The sequence below is a fragment of the Silurus meridionalis genome, chromosome 6 (assembly GCF_014805685.1).
Source record: "Silurus meridionalis isolate SWU-2019-XX chromosome 6, ASM1480568v1, whole genome shotgun sequence".
Classification (NCBI taxonomy): domain Eukaryota; kingdom Metazoa; phylum Chordata; class Actinopteri; order Siluriformes; family Siluridae; genus Silurus; species Silurus meridionalis.
The window spans coordinates 15,335,731-15,353,263 of record NC_060889.1 but is presented as its reverse complement, the minus strand read 5'-3'; the positions used below and the strand labels follow the sequence as shown (position 1 = coordinate 15,353,263).

Below are 17,533 nucleotides of genomic sequence, written 5' to 3'. Positions count from 1 at the left end.
ATTTAACCAGCATTTGTGGATGACATGGCAAACTTTGTTCACAGACATTGGTTTCTGGAGGTGTTGCTGAGGCCACGCTGTGATTTCAATTACAGAATCATGATTGTTTTAAATGCAAAGCCACGTGAGGGCCCAAAGATCACGAACATCCAATATTGGCCCTTGTGTGAAGAGATTTCTCCAGATTCTTTAAAACCTTTGATGATATGTTCTCTAAATGATGAGATCTAAATAAATAAATAAATAAATATTTATTTACACTGTAATAACCAAACGTTTGTTGCCCCGTCCCAATTTTATTTTCAGACATGTTGCGGCCATCAAATTCATAATTACCTCATTTTTTCCTTAAAATGTTATTTCCTCAGTTTAAACATTTAATAAATCATTTTAAATAATTGCAATCTGTTTTGATTAGCATTTTACACAGTGTTCCAACTATTATTTTGGAATTGGAGTAATGTAAAGTGTGTCCTGGTGGTTTAAAATGAATGCTTGGATTAACACACGGCCAATATAAGTAATATTAAGTGCTGTTGGCCAGTTATCTGTCAGTATCATACATGATCACTGACAAGCTGGTGTTTTTCCAAGGTAGTGTAAATTTCTCTGTCTTACTATAATAATCATTTAATAATTCATTTCACTGGAAGTAGGAAGAAAGGGACTGTTTATATGCATCACATGCAAGCAAGAAAAAATGCAGTAAAATCTAGACGGCTTTGAGTCTACAACAAATACATTAGAAGAAAATGCAGACGCAACAGCAAACATACAAACTGACTACAATAAAGGGCATCTAAAATGCCTAAATACATGTGTCACTGCCATTAACTTGATATATAATATAGCTTACTATATTATTCCAATCTTATTCTGGAATAATTCCAAACTTCACACATTTTGTTAAAATAGTTAATCATATTACCTAGCTTTAGGAGTTCATATACTCAATTATATTCTAGAATTTTTTTTACATTAGCAGGCTTGACAGATCACTGGAATTGAAGGGTGTGGTCTTAATCCAATGACAACTTGAATTGTGTTCTGTTAAGTGACAAAATAAAACAAATTAGTGTTTCAGTGAAATACTCATATCACTCTAAACATTTAAATAAGGTGCCTCTAAACCAAAGTGGACATGGCAACTAGTATGTTGTTCTAATAGAAGCTTTAATGAAAGCTTGTCATTTAGAAATATACATTTAAGATATAATGTATTTCAAACTCTGTCATATGCATAACTATGCACATTATGGTGTGCATTTAAATAAATTAAGTAGTAGATAGTATACACAGGGCTTTGTAGCTGAGACGTGTAGAAACAGCATGTTGTAGTGTACGTTTTGTCCTGCAGGTGGCACTTTCCACTCGCGGAAGTCTAAAATAAAACGTCAAATTCAAACCGTGTTCAAAACATGGCTTCAAGAAGAAACTTGGATTTATGGTAGCGTGCCGGGTGATTACTTTTTTTTAGTTGCGTAGTATTGAAAATTATATATATGAAACAGACCAGCACACAGCCCCATAACCATGCATTATCCCAGTGGTTTATAATCCTCATCCTGGGGTTACCCCCTTGGCCGAGGGAGCGAAGTGGATAAAAGAAATAGAAAATAAATCTTGTATGCTGCGCATTTTTAGCGCAACGTTGATGGTTTTGAACAGATGAAAAATGCCTGACCAATCACGAGACGAGGCAGAACTTGGACCAATGAACATCGGCGAATAGGAGCGGAACCTTTATGGCGCACTAATGCCATTATTTAGTTCAAAACATTAATTTATCGATTGTAAGAGATCATTGCCACCGTGTTGATTTAGAAATAACGGTGCTGTAAAAGTGAATTAACCTGAAAGTGCCGTTTCGCTGAATCGGTTTGCAACTAAATCAGCTGGTTGGATCAGACGGAACAATGACCTCGGCATCAACAAAGGTAGTTGAGTGTGGGCTAATCAGAGCTGCTCTGTGATGTTAGTAACTGAATGCATCTATTTTACGGATTGCATGGTCTTTTAATAAACTTCTGTATAATCAAAATGTCTGCTTGCTACATTTTCCAGCAAATATACGCTTTTAGATTCATTTCCAATCGTTGGTCGAGCATCAATGGTTGTTCATGTAGATCTATCCCAAGCTGCCTGCTCTACATCCCCCGTGTGTATCAACAGGTTGGTGAGATCTTCTCTGCAGCAGGGGCTGCATTTACTAAACTAGGGGAGCTCACCATGCAGTTGCACCCGGTGGCAGACTCGAGTCCAGCAGGGTGAGTAGTGTTGAAGGCGGGGAGGAACTGCTGCTCCACCACACGTTTGTTGTTGTTGTGAAGTGCTGTTGAGTCACAAGAACCTTGTCCCCGTTTCTTAAACAGACAAGATTTTACAGTACGTTTGTCATCGTACAGCTCTACGATGTTTGGACAGACCAAGTTTTTATTTCTCTTGAATTTTTTTCAAAAAAAACCATGGCAACCTCCAATCCAGTCCTAATACTACTATTAATAATAATAATAATAATAATAATAAAAGAAGAATTACATTGATTTAGACTTCAAATGATTTTTGTGCAGACTTAGACCAATTTTAGTTAGGCTGAAGTATAGTCACACCACGGAGCCTGTCCCCTGGTTGCTGTCTCTTCTTGCAGAGCTAAATGGACCGACACAGAGATTGAGATGCTCCGGTCAGCTGTTAGGCGCTTTGGTGACGACTTGAACGCTCTCAGCTCGGTCATCAAGAAACGCACCGTGTAAGCAATCACTTTACTTAACCTTACTTTCTAAGTAGGGCTTGACCACACGGGACAAAGGCTGGTAGTAGTTGTAGTATAGTTTTGCATTGAAATTTCTCCAGAGCTCTTGGAGTTTGTACACCCTTTGTAAAAATTCAAGAGAAACAAAACAGATTGAAGTTTTTTTCTTTCTTTCTTTCTTTCTTTCTTTTACATTTCTGATGGGGATAAAGCTTATTTATGACTTGATACAAAATAACTTTTCATGACTAGGGCACAAATCAAGACCACAGTCAAGCGGAAGCTTTATGAAGACAGTGGAGTTCCTTTGTCTTCTGACTCACCAAAGAAAAGTACCAAGAAGGTCCCGGTTGTTATGGCTCCCCCTCCACCACCAACAGTCATGGCTGTGCCAACATCTCAGGTTGTGGTGACAACAGGCTTACAAGGTCCTTCTACAGGCTCAGCTGGGATCAAGAAGCCAAAAACGGCAGGTGAGCATCATCAGACAAAAGCCATTCCAGGAATCCCATGTGGGAAAAATTTCTTTCCATTAATAAAAGTATTTAATTTATTTGTTATTTAATAAGTGCATTTATTTATATATATATATATATATATATATATATATATATATATATATATATATATATATATATATATATATCACAGATGTTACTCTCAGTGCTCTGAATGATTCAGATGTGAACAGCGATCTTGTGGACATCGAGGGAATTGGTGACAGCCCTGCGACCAAAAAGCTCAACTTTGATCAAGGTACAAAATATAATACTAATTATTTATTTAATTATAACAGTTACTTGATTTCTTCAGGTAAAGATTATAATCTCTAAAGCAGGGTTTTTCTATTAATATTTGTGACTGTCCAGCTAGACAAAAGTCCTAGAATAGTAATCCACTAGGAGGAATAAGTGTCGTCAGTTATCTATCCATTCTAAACCAATATTGATTTGTCCATGGCTATAAACAAGACATTCTTTCTTTCTTTTGAAATGATTTTGTTTCACAGCAGCACTTTACCTCTTTTAACTATGTTTAAACTATGCTTATGTCACAGTTTTAGGTTTGAATAATAAAAACATACTTCCTCATAATTCTCTTTATCTTATCTTCACTGATCAGACCAAAAAAAACATTTGTGATGAGCCTTCAGCCCAATTTATCCCTTAATATGTTTTTTGTGTTCTTGGTTTGAGCTACTGAAATATTTTGGCTGTGGTCTTCTAAGTTCTGTGCTTCCCAAACCTTTTTGTAGATGGTGACCCCTTAAACTGTAAAAATAAAAAATAATATTAATTAAATTTAAATAGATGTACACATAGATTGGAGAAACGTAATTTTTGGCACAATGACACGTGCTATATTCCAGTTAACCTTGGTGCTTTGGCCCCTAAACATAATATTTTGATAACGTAGGATGTGACTTCGACCACTGTAACAAAATATCATGGACCACCTGGCTCTGCTGAGTAGACCCCTCCATGTCCCTCAACCCCACTTTAAGTACCACTGCTCTAGTTTGCCCTGAAGAATATAAAAGAATAAAAGAAAATATTTGCCCAATAGGTTTTGAGTTAAAATGATTGGGTATTTTGAACATATTCACTGTTACAGGTCTGACAAATGTCATTTTAGTGTAGCCTTGCTAATAACAATGGCACATTGTTTAAATGAGTGTATTGTATGACTACTTTGTACAGTGAATTTTTTTTCCTCCACATTTATTTTTCTTACAGAAAGTCTGAATCTTGACTCAAGTCTCATCATGAACTCCAGTGACCTGCCTCTACTGTCCCGCTGAACCTGGCTCTCGACTTAAACCCATAAACTGTAAAGGGGGGGGAGGAAGGACATTACATCAGACTGGGCTAAACCCTGGCAAAACACAGCCCAGTCCAGGAACCAACCCCTTTAGTTTGTATTATATAGATTGTTTCTTAAATGACAACTGCAATGTCAGACTTGTAAAAATTTCTGGCGAAATTTCTTGTTTTATTTTATATTCATTCTGGTGTGTCTGAAAATGGTTTAAACAGGTCAGCAACGTCTCAAACTATTTTTGTTGTATAACAAAAGATGTGATGCTAAAACGTATTAATTTTAATGAATTCATTTTAAATAAAAATGTATGTTTGTTTCATGTATTTGAAGAAACACCTTCAATGCACCAAGTTGTTATATTGGGAAGCTGTTCCCCTGTCAAGTGTTTATAAATACATGATCCTATTTTCCTGTACTGTTTGTCCTAGTGTCAGCTTATATATGTTCTAAATTTTATTAGGTCACATTGATAGAAATCTGCATGCATTCTGCAAATGACTGCGTGCAACGCAAACCTTCTTTACGCTTTGCTTTATTATTTGTTTTCATAAGGTCATCACTGCATGTTTCAGGACTGATACAAAATGAAATCCTGATTTATAAAAAAATATATATATTTTAAATGTTAAATTTGCTTTTTATCTTTTTTTTTTTTTTTTTTAAAGACAGTCTATGCTTTGCTCACAAGGGAGTCTGTCAATCATTTTGTTTCTGATAAATTATACATGAGCAATGTAACAATGTAAAGCCTATTTATTCTCAACAGATTCTGTAAGCGCACCTTTAAACACTGGTCTGGTGTGAAACATGACAATGTTTTCCACAATTATTGTGCATGAATTCATTGGAAAAAAGTCCCTACACCTTCTTCATACAAGTTAGTTGAAAACTTCAATAAACTACCTAATTTTTTTTTTTTTGTGGCTTGCATGACAGTGTGTTCAAAATTATACTTTGACAATGCAAAACACTATTTAAAATTGGAGACAATCTTCACAATTTTTTTGAAGCAGTGTTTTCCTGCTAGCATGCAAAAACAACTGAGGCAGATTATGTGCAGTGCTAAACTGTGGCTTCAGACAAATCTTTGTTGTCACATATACATAAACTCAATTTATCCCAGCCTACTGAGCTTGAATTATTCCAGCTGAGTGCCACTGATAACCCAATAAAATAAACCAGCAACCACTGCCCTTGCTAAATGCAGCTGTGACACAATTGTTGAATGACAGACAACAAAGTTCTCTAAACACTTGCTGGGTTTAAAATGTCAGTTATACAGAAACATCAGTGTGTATTATTTCAAAATTGCCAGGCAAAACCATGTCTTATATGTACATGAAAATGGACAATTTCAAACTGAGTTTTCCCACAATTTTTACATATCCTGCAGAGTGTACTTATCCAAGTGACTACTACATAACTACTGTGTGTGTAAATAAAATTAAAACTTCAACAAAGTTTAAATATACATTTTATTTCTTGTTATTAAAAAATATTTTATTTATTTAAAGCACACATGTAAAAATAATTTATCAAAACTGTTAAATTATTTTAGAGTATCTGAAGGATTTATAAAACTATAAGACTAAATACCAGTGAAGAGCACACACACACACCCCCGAATCATTCTTCAAGGACATGCATTTGTCCTGTCGATCTGCATTCTAGAGAGATGAAGCGTGTGTCTGTCTGACGGGAGCAGCACAAACCATACTGGCAACCCAGGAGAGGGCAGCTGCCAATATTGATGTGCTGCTAATGTCAGGCACACAGAGACAAAGCTGCCATCATGAGTGTGTGGTCTGGAAAAGGAACAGAAATAGGGGGATGCAAAAAAAAAAAAAAAGGATTTGTTCCTTTTACCAATTTAGTTAAAAAATGTGTACAAGGGAATGCACAAAAAAATAAATCTAGTCATCCATCACAGATTTTCTAGAATACTCTAAATTTCCTTCAGAAAAAGATTAAGGGTGATCAGTGTGGTCAGTTACATAATCATTAAATTATCCGGTGTTGTTTAGCTTGCTCAAGAAACCAGTGAAACTTGGGTCGACATAACAGCCTGATCTCTCTAAAGCCCTGCACTACCTAGAATATCAAGCTCTGTGATGTGGCCGATATTAACGTCACAGAGTGACGCATCTGTGCAGGTGGTGGAGCTGCAGAATCGCCAGTGTTCCCAGTAACAGCACACAATGATCTGGAAATCAACCTGGGAATCTACAAACCATGATGTGCTGCTACAGAGCTCTCTGGCTTAGTCAAGAGAGATGCTGACAGTTCTTTAAGAATTTTTTTTTTTACATTTATATATATATATATATATATATATATATATATATATATATATATATATATATATATATATATATATATATTTATTTATTTATTTATTTATTTATTTATTTATTTATTACACCTTTCTGGATTTTAAAAATATGTTTCACCGAGGAGAAAAAACAATTGAACATGAAATGGCCAATTCTAATCATGTTGCACTCCATCATTATAAAATATGAGCATATAAGAGCTGAATATGTTCATGCCACTCTCATAATAGCCTTTTAAACTGAACAAGGGTCCTAAAAAAGGCATAGTCAGAGTGAATGATGAAAATGAAAAACAAAATGGTGGATATAGAGAACAAGTAGAAAGATTTTGTATTTTAAAAAGTTAGACTACAAAACAGAATTTAATAGAAAGCAAAATAAGAACAGAGCTATCCAAATAACAATATATCCAAAATATCCAAATATGATTTTAATGCAGATTTTACTGGGGCTAATAATTAAATAATTACAGTCTGACTGTAGGTAAATGATTTGATGCTACAATTTTGCACCGATTCCTCAAGTGTAAATGTGTTAGGATATTAAATGCATACTATGGAACCCTACACTTTTGCTGGCAGTTTGAAAAGCTAAATTTTATAATACATATTGTTTGACATGGAAATGTCTTTAAATGTTCTTCCATGTGCCCACCTTTGATTTTAATCTTTTTTTTCCCCTCTAGTACCTTTTACAAAGTTATTTCCAAAATTACACCTGGTCCTTATGAATCTCATTTACAAGGGTAATGAGGGAAATTTTTTAGGTATATAGTTTAATTTAATAAATAAACTTAATTAAGGAAGAAATAGCAAAATACAAAAACAGTAAACAGAGAGGAAAGTTTCTAAGATAGTTCTATGATATGTTGGGGGGGGAATAGGAATTGTGGGACAGAAAACAAAGAAAAATGTTGGGGAAAAAAAATTTACCACCATAAAGTTATTTTTTTGAAAATGGAAATGCTACAGAGGGTGTGGTGTAAAGATCAGTGGTAAAAAGGAGACAAAAAAAGAGAAAAAAATCATTATACAAGAAATTCCCAGAGGTGTGACCTCGACAGTGAATCAGTACAATCAAACCTAACAGGCACTCATCTTTTCAATTAGAAATTAGTAAATATTGCAATTAATAATATTGATTTTCTCTGTTTATAAAATGAAAAATAAATGTTAAAATGTAAAAACAGTTGACCTTATCACAAAGAATTAAGACAGAGAGACACACATTTTGACTGTGCACTAGTTGAAGTAACAGGGAAAATAATTTTTGCATTAAATATTTATTACAATTTATTCAAAACTCATCACTAAAGATCAGATGACATATGAACAAAATTACCAATGGAACAGAAAAAAGTATAGAGTGTTGAAAAAGCTTCAAATGTCAATGTATCACGATCTAGTCTAACAGATTTTTGTTGAATTTTCTAACACATCAGGACATTATTAGTTTCAGGAATCTTTTTTTTTTTTTATTAGCTAACTACACAAACGTGCATTACTAAAAAACTGTAAATAGAAGCAAATGTATCTGATAACAAAAAAAAAAAAGCAAACTATTTGTAGTCTCAGTCAAATGATCACGTCAGCACAGCTGAAGAAGGCATTCATTTTTGTCTACTCCTGCCAGCTGTTCACCAAGAGAAAGAGCAAACAACAAAAAGCTCAAGAAATGGGAGCTCAGGAGGCAATAGAGAACACACAGAGAGTGAGCAAGCGAGAGAAATGGAGAGATTGCAAAAAAGGTGCGGAGTGAAAGTAAGGGGGGGAGAGAGAGGGAGAGGGGGAGAGACAGAGAGACAGAGAGAGAGAGTGAGAGAGCGAGCGCGGGAGCACAAGCCCACACTCTCACACACCCTGGCCTAACTTTTTCTTACCCATTCAAACCAGGGGCCATTTTGGTTAAGCTTTGAAGCAGACACAGAAAAGGAACAAACTTACCCTCTGCCTTTTTTCCTTCACCCTCTTGAGCAACAGAGGAGAGGTGAAGGTGGCTGATAATCCCAAAAGGCACTCACTGAACACCAATCGTCCTCTAAAGTCAATTCTGCACCTAGAGGGGAAAAAATACCTTAAATTAATTACTTTAATAAATTTAACTTGTTTTAGTTTTGGAAAAAGGCAAACAACTATTTTAAGACAGTTAGTACGATCTTTCCTATAACTAGGTAAAAGACACCAGTGAAGGGCTGCAACATGCAAATATGTAAATTCTTTACATATAAACAAGAAAATCATCAATACAAAGAGCTAAATCCATTAAAAAAAAATTGTGGCAAAAGATTTTAAAAAGGAATGAAAGCCTCACATACACTTATCAACTGGCATTCCAAGTCTTAATTTGAGATCAAAAATACACCCACTCATCTAAGATTGGGTCTCCCATTCCAGGCTGGGGGTTCCAGGAGTAAAATTAATGCCTAAAGCTTTTGTCCCCCACCATCTATTTTCAGCCCCTAAACCCTTTTTCTCTTCTTATTCCCTTCCAGACCAGCAGTCCATGCAGTGTGCAGCCTCTGCTTAGCTGTAGCTAGTGAGGCTGCCTGAGGAACTTGGTAGGCATAAAAAGCAGGGGTTGTAGCCTTTTTCCCGGGGCATCACATTCTACAATTAAAATGAACATTTTTGGGGGACTCTAAAAATCCAAAAAAAAATCAGTACATCAAGCTGGGGTCTCTTTCAAAGGGTGTAAAATTTGGGGACTGTCGCTTTAACCATTTCCAGGCAAAAAATTAATTTGTGGCACTTCTTGTGTGGAGCGCGCCAGTGCTAGCAGCTCTCGCTTGCTTGATTTCTTGTACCCTTGCCAAAGCATTCACACAGTCAGAAGAGAGAAAAGGAGGGAGGGGGGAACAAAAGAGGCAGCAGGCTTGACTGCAGAAACATAGGGAAAGGGGGAACCGAAACAAGAAAAAAGTGTTGGTTTTTTTGCCATGATTCAGGAAAACTTTTACAACAATTCCTAAACGATCGCAAGCGTGTTAAAAAATAAAATTTCATTCTTGGCCTAGATTCATTTGAGACTAAATGATGAAATTATATAAAAGATACAAGTGCAACAATGGGAAGACAAGAAACTACATGATAAAAAAAACTACCTGAAGCCTTTTTTTGTTATTATTTTAATGTTATCATAGTTTCATCACAACTTGGAGGTTGGCTGTGTGTATCGGCACTGTGGGCTGTGCATAGTACGAGAGACTAGGTACAAAAAGTGGAGAAAATGTTGATCTGGTTCCACAGATAGCTTTACTGAGAAAGACAACTGGGCTTGAACAGTTGCGTGCGCACACACGCACACACAGCCAGACAAGACAAAGACCTCTGCGAATGATACATGACGAAAAGCAAAAGCCAAAAGAAATCAAAGTCAGTCTTGTTGAAAAAGTTCCACAAGCAGACCTATAAGATTTAATCTCTATTTATGAGATCAGCACACAACAGAAGTAGACATTTTAAAAATAACCAATTAAAAAAAAACAACAACAATTAGATCCCCCCCCCATATTGAAATTGATTGAAATTGGCATGTTATTTTAATTTTAAATCTTAATAAATCTTCTAAAATATGAATGCATATTAAAAGAAAATTATAAACATATGCTGTAGTGCTGTTGTAAAAAAAAATATATATATATATATATATATATATATAAATAATGATAATCATTAAACAGTCTTATAATATTAATTATATAAATAAGTAATCTACTTTCTTACATTTCATGCATCATCTCAATCTGCTCAAAACATGTCCTCACTAAGCCTCAGTAACCACACACAAAAACAGGAAGACTAAAAACAGTCCAGAAAAGGAACAGCGTCAGGCCCAGGGTCTAACATGAGAGACACAGTTAAAAATTCAACATGATCAATTCAAGCAAAATGAAGTTCATAATGAGGATGCAAAGAATGACAAGGGAATGTTCAATGGCTACGAAATGAGCAAATTTAGGGTTCAAATGCTCTAAACAGGCTAATAGACAGAGAGAGAAAAGAGAAAATAAACATAACGTGTGTCACAGATTCAACACGAGAGAATCATGGTAATTAATTTCTGTGACTAAATTCAGGGTGTGATGAAGCAGTCAGCTACATTGTACAAAGCATCACATTAGTTTATATTTAATAATAATTTCATATAATGTCCACATAATTACATATAGCTGTTGTTCTGAACAGAATAGTTTAAAAGAAAAACTAAACAAAAACAACAACAAGGGGAGTAAATAGGAGTGCTGATTACAGAAATGCACTAAAATAGCATTCTTTTGTGCACTCAGTCCAGAGATATTAAAATCCTGTCTAATATTCTCTTTAGACAATGAGTTATTCAGTAATGCAAAGAGCAATTCTCCCAAACCTGCACCAGAATCCCATATAGCTGACAAACTAGCAACCAAGAACAGGCGTACTCACTATGTGTTCTTCTGGTCCCCCTCCCAAAGTCAACAACCTGTGCTGAAAGTCTACCATCAGTCCTACGCCTCTTCACATTACTCCTTTTACACACACACACACACACACACACACACACACACACTTTATAAACTGTAACTACCGATTTGATCCCTTAATGCTTGTTACATATTTAATCCCTCTTCTGCTCATATCTGAATGATCCTTTATAAAGCAGCACCATGAATTCTCTGCATTTAAACATTTCATGCACTAATGCAAACAAATTATTCTCCAACAAAAAACATTATAATTAAAGCACGTGATCTATATAATATAGCGCATCTAACTGTATATACGGGTACATAAGGTGATTTGGTAAAGGTGGGTGGGGCAGGAGGACCACGCACGTGCCCTGCTCTAATAGTCTTTATAATATACATACGTACATTTTTTTTTTCAGTTAATCCTCGCAAAAAAATGAACAATAAAAATATGAATAATATTTGAGTAAATGGATCACAGCCATGCAGTCTTGCTTGGGGTTTACAAGCTTTTACACGTGCATATTTTTGACTTAAATAATAATAATTAAAAAAAAGCATAAGACATAAAACCCGATTGCCACGAGAAAACGCGCACACGCACAACGAAAAGTGCATTTACTGGCGTGTGAAATCCGTCTATAGGGAAAACTAAAGCCAATTGGTTTGAAGGCGAAAAAAAAAACCCCTTCCCTGGGTTCAGAACCGTGAACAAAAATCCACAAAATGTCAGTGGCTTAATGTATCGCTGTCACATTGTCAAATATCATGTGTGAAAACACACACACACACACACACACACACACACACACACACACACACTTCTTCACTAGTCAACGAAAAAACACCCCATCTAAAACAGGGAGCGTCCCAGGACTGATTCCTTGGGATCAATAAAAAGTCCAATGATTTCACTATTTAACATAAAGCCAAAAAGGAGGGGGGAAAACACTGAAACTAGATAATATATTTTTCTTCATTACAACAGACACCTCATAATGTGGAGAAAATCTGGACACACAGGTGCTACTGTTAAACCACTGGAGTAACTGGGCAGCTCCAGTGAAGGAAACTCCTACAGTGAAAAACTGCCGACACACACACACACACACACACACACAGATCCCCAACAGGTTACTCATTAGCTTAACCAGAAACCAAAGCTGAAGGCTTTTCTACATAATAAACAGCTGAACTCTTTCCTTCTGTCCAACTAAAATGTACTAACAAGCATATACACTGCAATACCCACATGCCTCATTCTCCAACAATTAGCTAGAAATAATCAAAATGACTCGACTGCTAGGCCAGGATTACTCCCAAACTAACCCGGAGAAATTATTTAAAACAGAAAGAATTAACCTAAACCAAAGTGTTAAAAGTGTGTAAGAGGTAAATAAAATGTATATTTATAAAAATGTGTTTTAATGATTAATAGAATACAAAATATTCTGATTTACCTTTTTTTGTTTAAAAGAAATCTTGTCCTCAGAGTCAGGATAATCACCATTAAATGTAAAACGATGAATTAAAAAGAAACAAGAAAAAGTCAAAGTACAAAAAAATGACAATTTTGTGTATAACAAGAGTCGCATTCACTCGGGCTCTGAAGTTTGAAAATGGCGCCAATGCTCCACTGCAGCGCCTCTACTCTGTGATGACACGAGGCACCGAGGAAAAAAAAATAAATAAAAAATTTTCCCCTACAATTTTTTTTTCTTTCGACGCCTCGCCGGTTTGCATTTTTTATATCCATTGCAACACCGGGAGTCTCGGGCGCAAATAATCGCGTTATGAATTTTTAAATAATTTTTTTAGTTCATTTTTTTAACGGTCAGCGCTTATTTTCGCCGCGGTGCAGGTCGGGAAACTGGCCTTGGCTGGTTTTGTTTTGAATTTCCAAACGGGAAATAACGGCTGTCCCATGTGTCGCCCCCTGTTGGACAACAATTCAGGCCACTTGATATTACATGGTGCTTGATGTGGTCGTGTGGAGCTAAATCACTGAATGCCATGGCTCACACCACCCCTTTCTGGATAACAGAGTACCTTATTAGTAAGGATGATGCCTTATTTTAAGATTTATACCACGTATTCCAAACACAAGGCTTTAGTGATATATCACAAATATCACAATATTAAAAGAAGTCAGAGCAACCTGAACTTTTAATGTCCTCTACCTTAGCAACACCACTGACCGCAATTTCCATTTATGCATAATTTCTATTAATATAATGCTTGATCTTTGATCAAACACTAATTGAGGAAACTTGTCTTTTATACCAGGAAAAACAAAGCATAATTCTAAATGACACTTTTATTTAAGTTGGGGGCAGTAGTAAAAGTTTATCCCAGATCTACTTCAGTTTTCTGGATTCAGTGCTTAGGTAAATAGCAAGAAAAAACATGGATAACAGGAGGCACTGAATGTCTGCTCTTCATGCTCCTTACCTTGCTGTGTTCATAGCAAGGGGCTAGCTGTGGTGATGCATGGTCAGAGTCCAGCACAGTTAGTGATTTCCCTACTCAGTTACACCTATTAGCTCTTAAGTAGGCTAGGAGTTTTAAGTCACATCACCAAAGTGTACTGGACACTTACACTTCAGGCAAATTTAGGATCCCCTACTCAGTTTAAAAACAGTGGGGCACTGGATTATGCATTAAAAAATAATAAAAAAAAAGCAAACGATTTCACAAATGTTAACGTGTTTAAAGTGATATGATAGTTAAATGAGTACAACTTGTCCCTAATTGTATAGTTGACCATTAAGACAAGGGAAACGATTAACTCTGCCAAATATGTAACCTCTTTCCCTCTTACATGAGAGTGGTTTAAAATGGACTTTGACAGATATTTAGTTGACCATGACCAAAACTTTTTAATGTTTTCATACCCAGATTTGCCACTATTTATAACCCCATTAGATATTTTACAAAAGAAACACACACATTGAACTGTTCATTTCCCCCAGTAAGCTCAGAAGGACATGGAAATATAATTTATTTACATTTTAATCATGTACAGCTCACAGATTTCACTGATATTATCAAAACACCCAATCCCAGTTTCGAAATAAACATGTCCTCATGTAGTTTGGATGTTGTATCCCAGCATTTTGGAATCTCCTGCCTAGTAATTTGGGCAAAAAGGACAAAATATAGATCATATTTAATATAATATTTCTGTATTAAATTAATTAAAATGTATAACTGCTATTTGATAACAATCACACTATTATATTATCAGTTGACAAATGTAATTTTCCTGAACATTTTATTTTAAGACACAAGAAAAAAAATTCTCTCTCTCTCTCTCTCTCTCTCTCTCTCTCTCTCTCTCTCTCTATATATATATATATATATATATATATATATATATATATATATATATATATATATATATATATATATATATATATATATATATATATACACACACACACACACAGATTTAACCCACTACATATAACTTTATATCCAGACCATTTATATTACTAACATTACAAACATATGTTACATTATTTATTTATTTATTTTTATCTCTCAAGGTAAGTCTGTGAATATGTTATTTTCTGCCTTAAGTTCATTGTTTTTATGCTTCACTGCCTCTTCAACATCCTCCTCCTCATGCCCTCCTTTTCCTAGCATCCGTAAAGGCCAAAAGAGCCCATGCTGGGAAGGTGGTGGTTTGTTGCAGCAGGATCCACTTTTCTCCTTGGTGAGGAAATAGAGTAATGCATTAAGCCAGGCATTGAAGGATGCTAGTGGGCGAGTGATTTTGTAACAAATGGAAACCATCCGCATTGTATGGCACTGTACCCTGCTAGTCACCTTCAGCACTAAAAAAATTGTGCGGGTAACGTGAAAGGGGAAGAAACAAAGGACAAAGAGGAGAGTAATGGTTATGATGGTTTTGATAGACTTGCGACGCCTGTTTACATAAGGTGAATGAGCCCCGAGAATAATGGACATGCCTTCTCCTCCTGTCCCTGCCTTGCTGCCTTGTCTTGTCCTTGGTCCATTAGCAGGAGGTTGGGAGTTCAGTGTTCGAAATATAGTCATAACCACACGTGAGTAACACCATGCAATTATGGTAAACGGCACAAAGAACCCCAGGAGATGGAGGGTTATTCCATAAGGAACATAATCTTGGAACTCCTTATCAATAGCATCATCCCAGCAGTTATGGAACATCTCAGAACTTGAACTTGTGTTGGACTTGTGTGCATCACCATTAATTTCATGTAAATCTATTGCACCATCGTCCTTTCGCCGTGGAAGGTGCTCTGTTTGGGCAAATCGAAAAATTGGACACGTGAGTGCAAAAACAGCAAGCCATACCAAAATACAAATGCCTTTCACAGCCCGCTTGGTCTCTAAAGTGATGGTCCTCATGGGATGACAGATGCCCAGGTATCGATGCACAGAAATGCAGGTGAGAAAAAAAATGCTACAATACAGGTTGAAGTAGAACAGAAAGCGCACTAAGCGACACATGAAGTCCCCAAAGTACCAGTTGTCTTGCTTGATATAACTGGCCACTAGAAATGGCAGAGAGAGGCCATACATAAAGTCAGTAGTAGCCAAGTTCACCATATAAATTAGAGACACATTCCAGTGTTTGGTACGGCGAAAGGAGCGATAGAGCACCACAGAATTAAGGCTGATGCTAAAAACAAATGTGAAGGAGTAACAGATAGGAAGGAAAATGTACTTGTAGGACTCATCAATGTTGCAGGCGGCAGCACTAGAGGAATTATATGAGAAGTCGTCAAGGGTAGTGCCTGGTCCAGTTTTGGACAGGCCAGTCGGAGTGTCTGTCACCATTTCTGATTGCTTCCTAATCTCTTTTTAAGAAAATGTTTCAGTGTCATCGTCACATTGAGTATCCATAAAAACAGCTCCCGATTCTAATGTTGGAATGTGTCTAAATGTCCAAATGTTTTTTCAGTCAGGTAGTCCAAATTGATGTTCTGTAAAAAAAAATAACAGCATTGACAATATGTTTAGTATAGCATAAAACATTTCTGACAAATTACACAATATTTCAGTGATTTCATTCTTGAATCGTTCAGGATTCCAAGATGGCTCTTTTCTATCTACCGGGTAATCTCTTTTGCCACCCCCATCACCAACATTTCTTACACAATCTGTAAAGCTGTTTGCCCTGCCGCATGAGTATATGCTGCTGATTCAGACTCTTTTCACTTCAGTAACTAATAAATCAGTAACCACACTTCCCCTCTGTGTTCCATCATGTATCTCCCTTTCTTACCCTCACCTGTTACCCCATTCAGACTCTTTCCTCTTTTTACCCCATTTTGTACACTTTTATTGCACTGCATAATTCTATATGTTTTACAGATATATAAGAAAACCAAAGATTTTAACTGTATTCACATGCCATACGATGGTTATCCACTCTTCTTGTAGACTGAGCATTAAGCTGAGGAGCTGTAGGGCAAAAGGCTATATTGTCAGCACTTGAGAAACATATAAAGCATTGAGTCAACAAAGTGATGAGTTCACTCAACCAGGTTATGATAGATCACCCATTTCTGCTTTAATGGGGACAAAGACAATTCCAGGAAAAAATATTTTATGTCCTCATTGTCCGAATATTAAAAAAGCTTAGTAACTTGAAGTTCATAAAGATTCTTGTCATAAAAGTACATGAATACTACTAACTGGTTTCGTTGCATTAAAAATAAGAAAACTTACCGATTCCACAGATAAGCCGTTTTGAAAAACAGAATCCCAATAGTCAAAACACAGAATTCCAAAATACTCCTAGTTCATGGTCATGCTTCATCAATGTGAATATGAAAGAACAGGTAAATGTGGGAAAAGTACAGAAACTTGTTCTTCTCTTGCTCACTTCCAGACCATAAGCTGTTCCTGTACTTCACCTCAACTGTTTGTTGTACCTATTGTGGACCATTCTATGCATCCCTCCCTTCTTCATGGTCTCCCCTCACCTCTTCATCTGTCCCTCCCCCTGTCTATCTTCTTTCCTCTATTTCTGCTGAGCTGTCCTTTTGAAGATACAAACTCTGACTAGGCAGGACAAAAAAACGCCTTTTTCTGTGTACGTATTAGGTACTAGTTTAAAAGTAAAGCATTATGGATGTCTAAAACATCTAAAGTTTACTGATCACCAGCTCAGTAAAAACATATTGTGAA

At 36.0% G+C, this 17,533-nt stretch overlaps 2 protein-coding genes and 1 long non-coding RNA gene across 6 annotated transcripts; 1 reads left to right on the top strand and 2 right to left on the bottom strand.

Moving 5' to 3' along the window:
• Nucleotides 1-369: 369 nt before the first annotated feature.
• On the bottom strand, nucleotides 370-13,544 carry LOC124388001. Of its 2 annotated transcripts, none has more exons than XR_006926313.1 (5): nucleotides 12,811-13,544; nucleotides 8,850-8,961; nucleotides 3,076-3,198; nucleotides 2,229-2,363; nucleotides 370-1,047 (listed from the first exon to the last, which is right to left on the bottom strand). It is a non-coding gene; the product is annotated as an uncharacterized LOC124388001 (long non-coding RNA). The 2 variants fall into 2 exon arrangements; XR_006926314.1 differs by lacking the exon at nucleotides 12,811-13,544 and adding an exon at nucleotides 9,221-9,766.
• Nucleotides 1,178-5,491, top strand: zgc:92664 (uncharacterized protein LOC436695 homolog). 3 transcript variants are annotated; one of them, XM_046852618.1, is made up of 6 exons: nucleotides 1,178-1,937; nucleotides 2,173-2,267; nucleotides 2,648-2,749; nucleotides 3,005-3,225; nucleotides 3,434-3,508; nucleotides 4,489-5,491. In XM_046852618.1, exons 1-6 carry the CDS (start codon nucleotides 1,917-1,919, stop codon nucleotides 4,551-4,553), a joined length of 579 nt encoding a protein of 192 aa, XP_046708574.1. In that variant the 5' UTR covers nucleotides 1,178-1,916; the 3' UTR covers nucleotides 4,554-5,491. The 3 variants fall into 3 exon arrangements, with proteins under 3 accessions (XP_046708574.1, XP_046708573.1, XP_046708575.1); XM_046852617.1 differs by having other exon boundaries at nucleotides 1,180-1,937; nucleotides 3,404-3,508; XM_046852619.1 differs by lacking the exon at nucleotides 2,648-2,749 and having other exon boundaries at nucleotides 1,202-1,937; nucleotides 3,404-3,508.
• A 1,246-nt stretch (nucleotides 13,545-14,790) lies between the features above and the next one.
• si:dkey-6n21.13 (P2Y purinoceptor 3) lies at nucleotides 14,791-17,297 on the bottom strand. The gene is made up of 2 exons (XM_046852215.1): nucleotides 17,072-17,297; nucleotides 14,791-16,323 (listed from the first exon to the last, which is right to left on the bottom strand). Exon 2 carries the CDS (start codon nucleotides 16,175-16,177, stop codon nucleotides 14,894-14,896), a length of 1,284 nt encoding a protein of 427 aa, XP_046708171.1. The 5' UTR covers nucleotides 16,178-16,323; nucleotides 17,072-17,297; the 3' UTR covers nucleotides 14,791-14,893.
• Nucleotides 17,298-17,533: the final 236 nt, after the last annotated feature.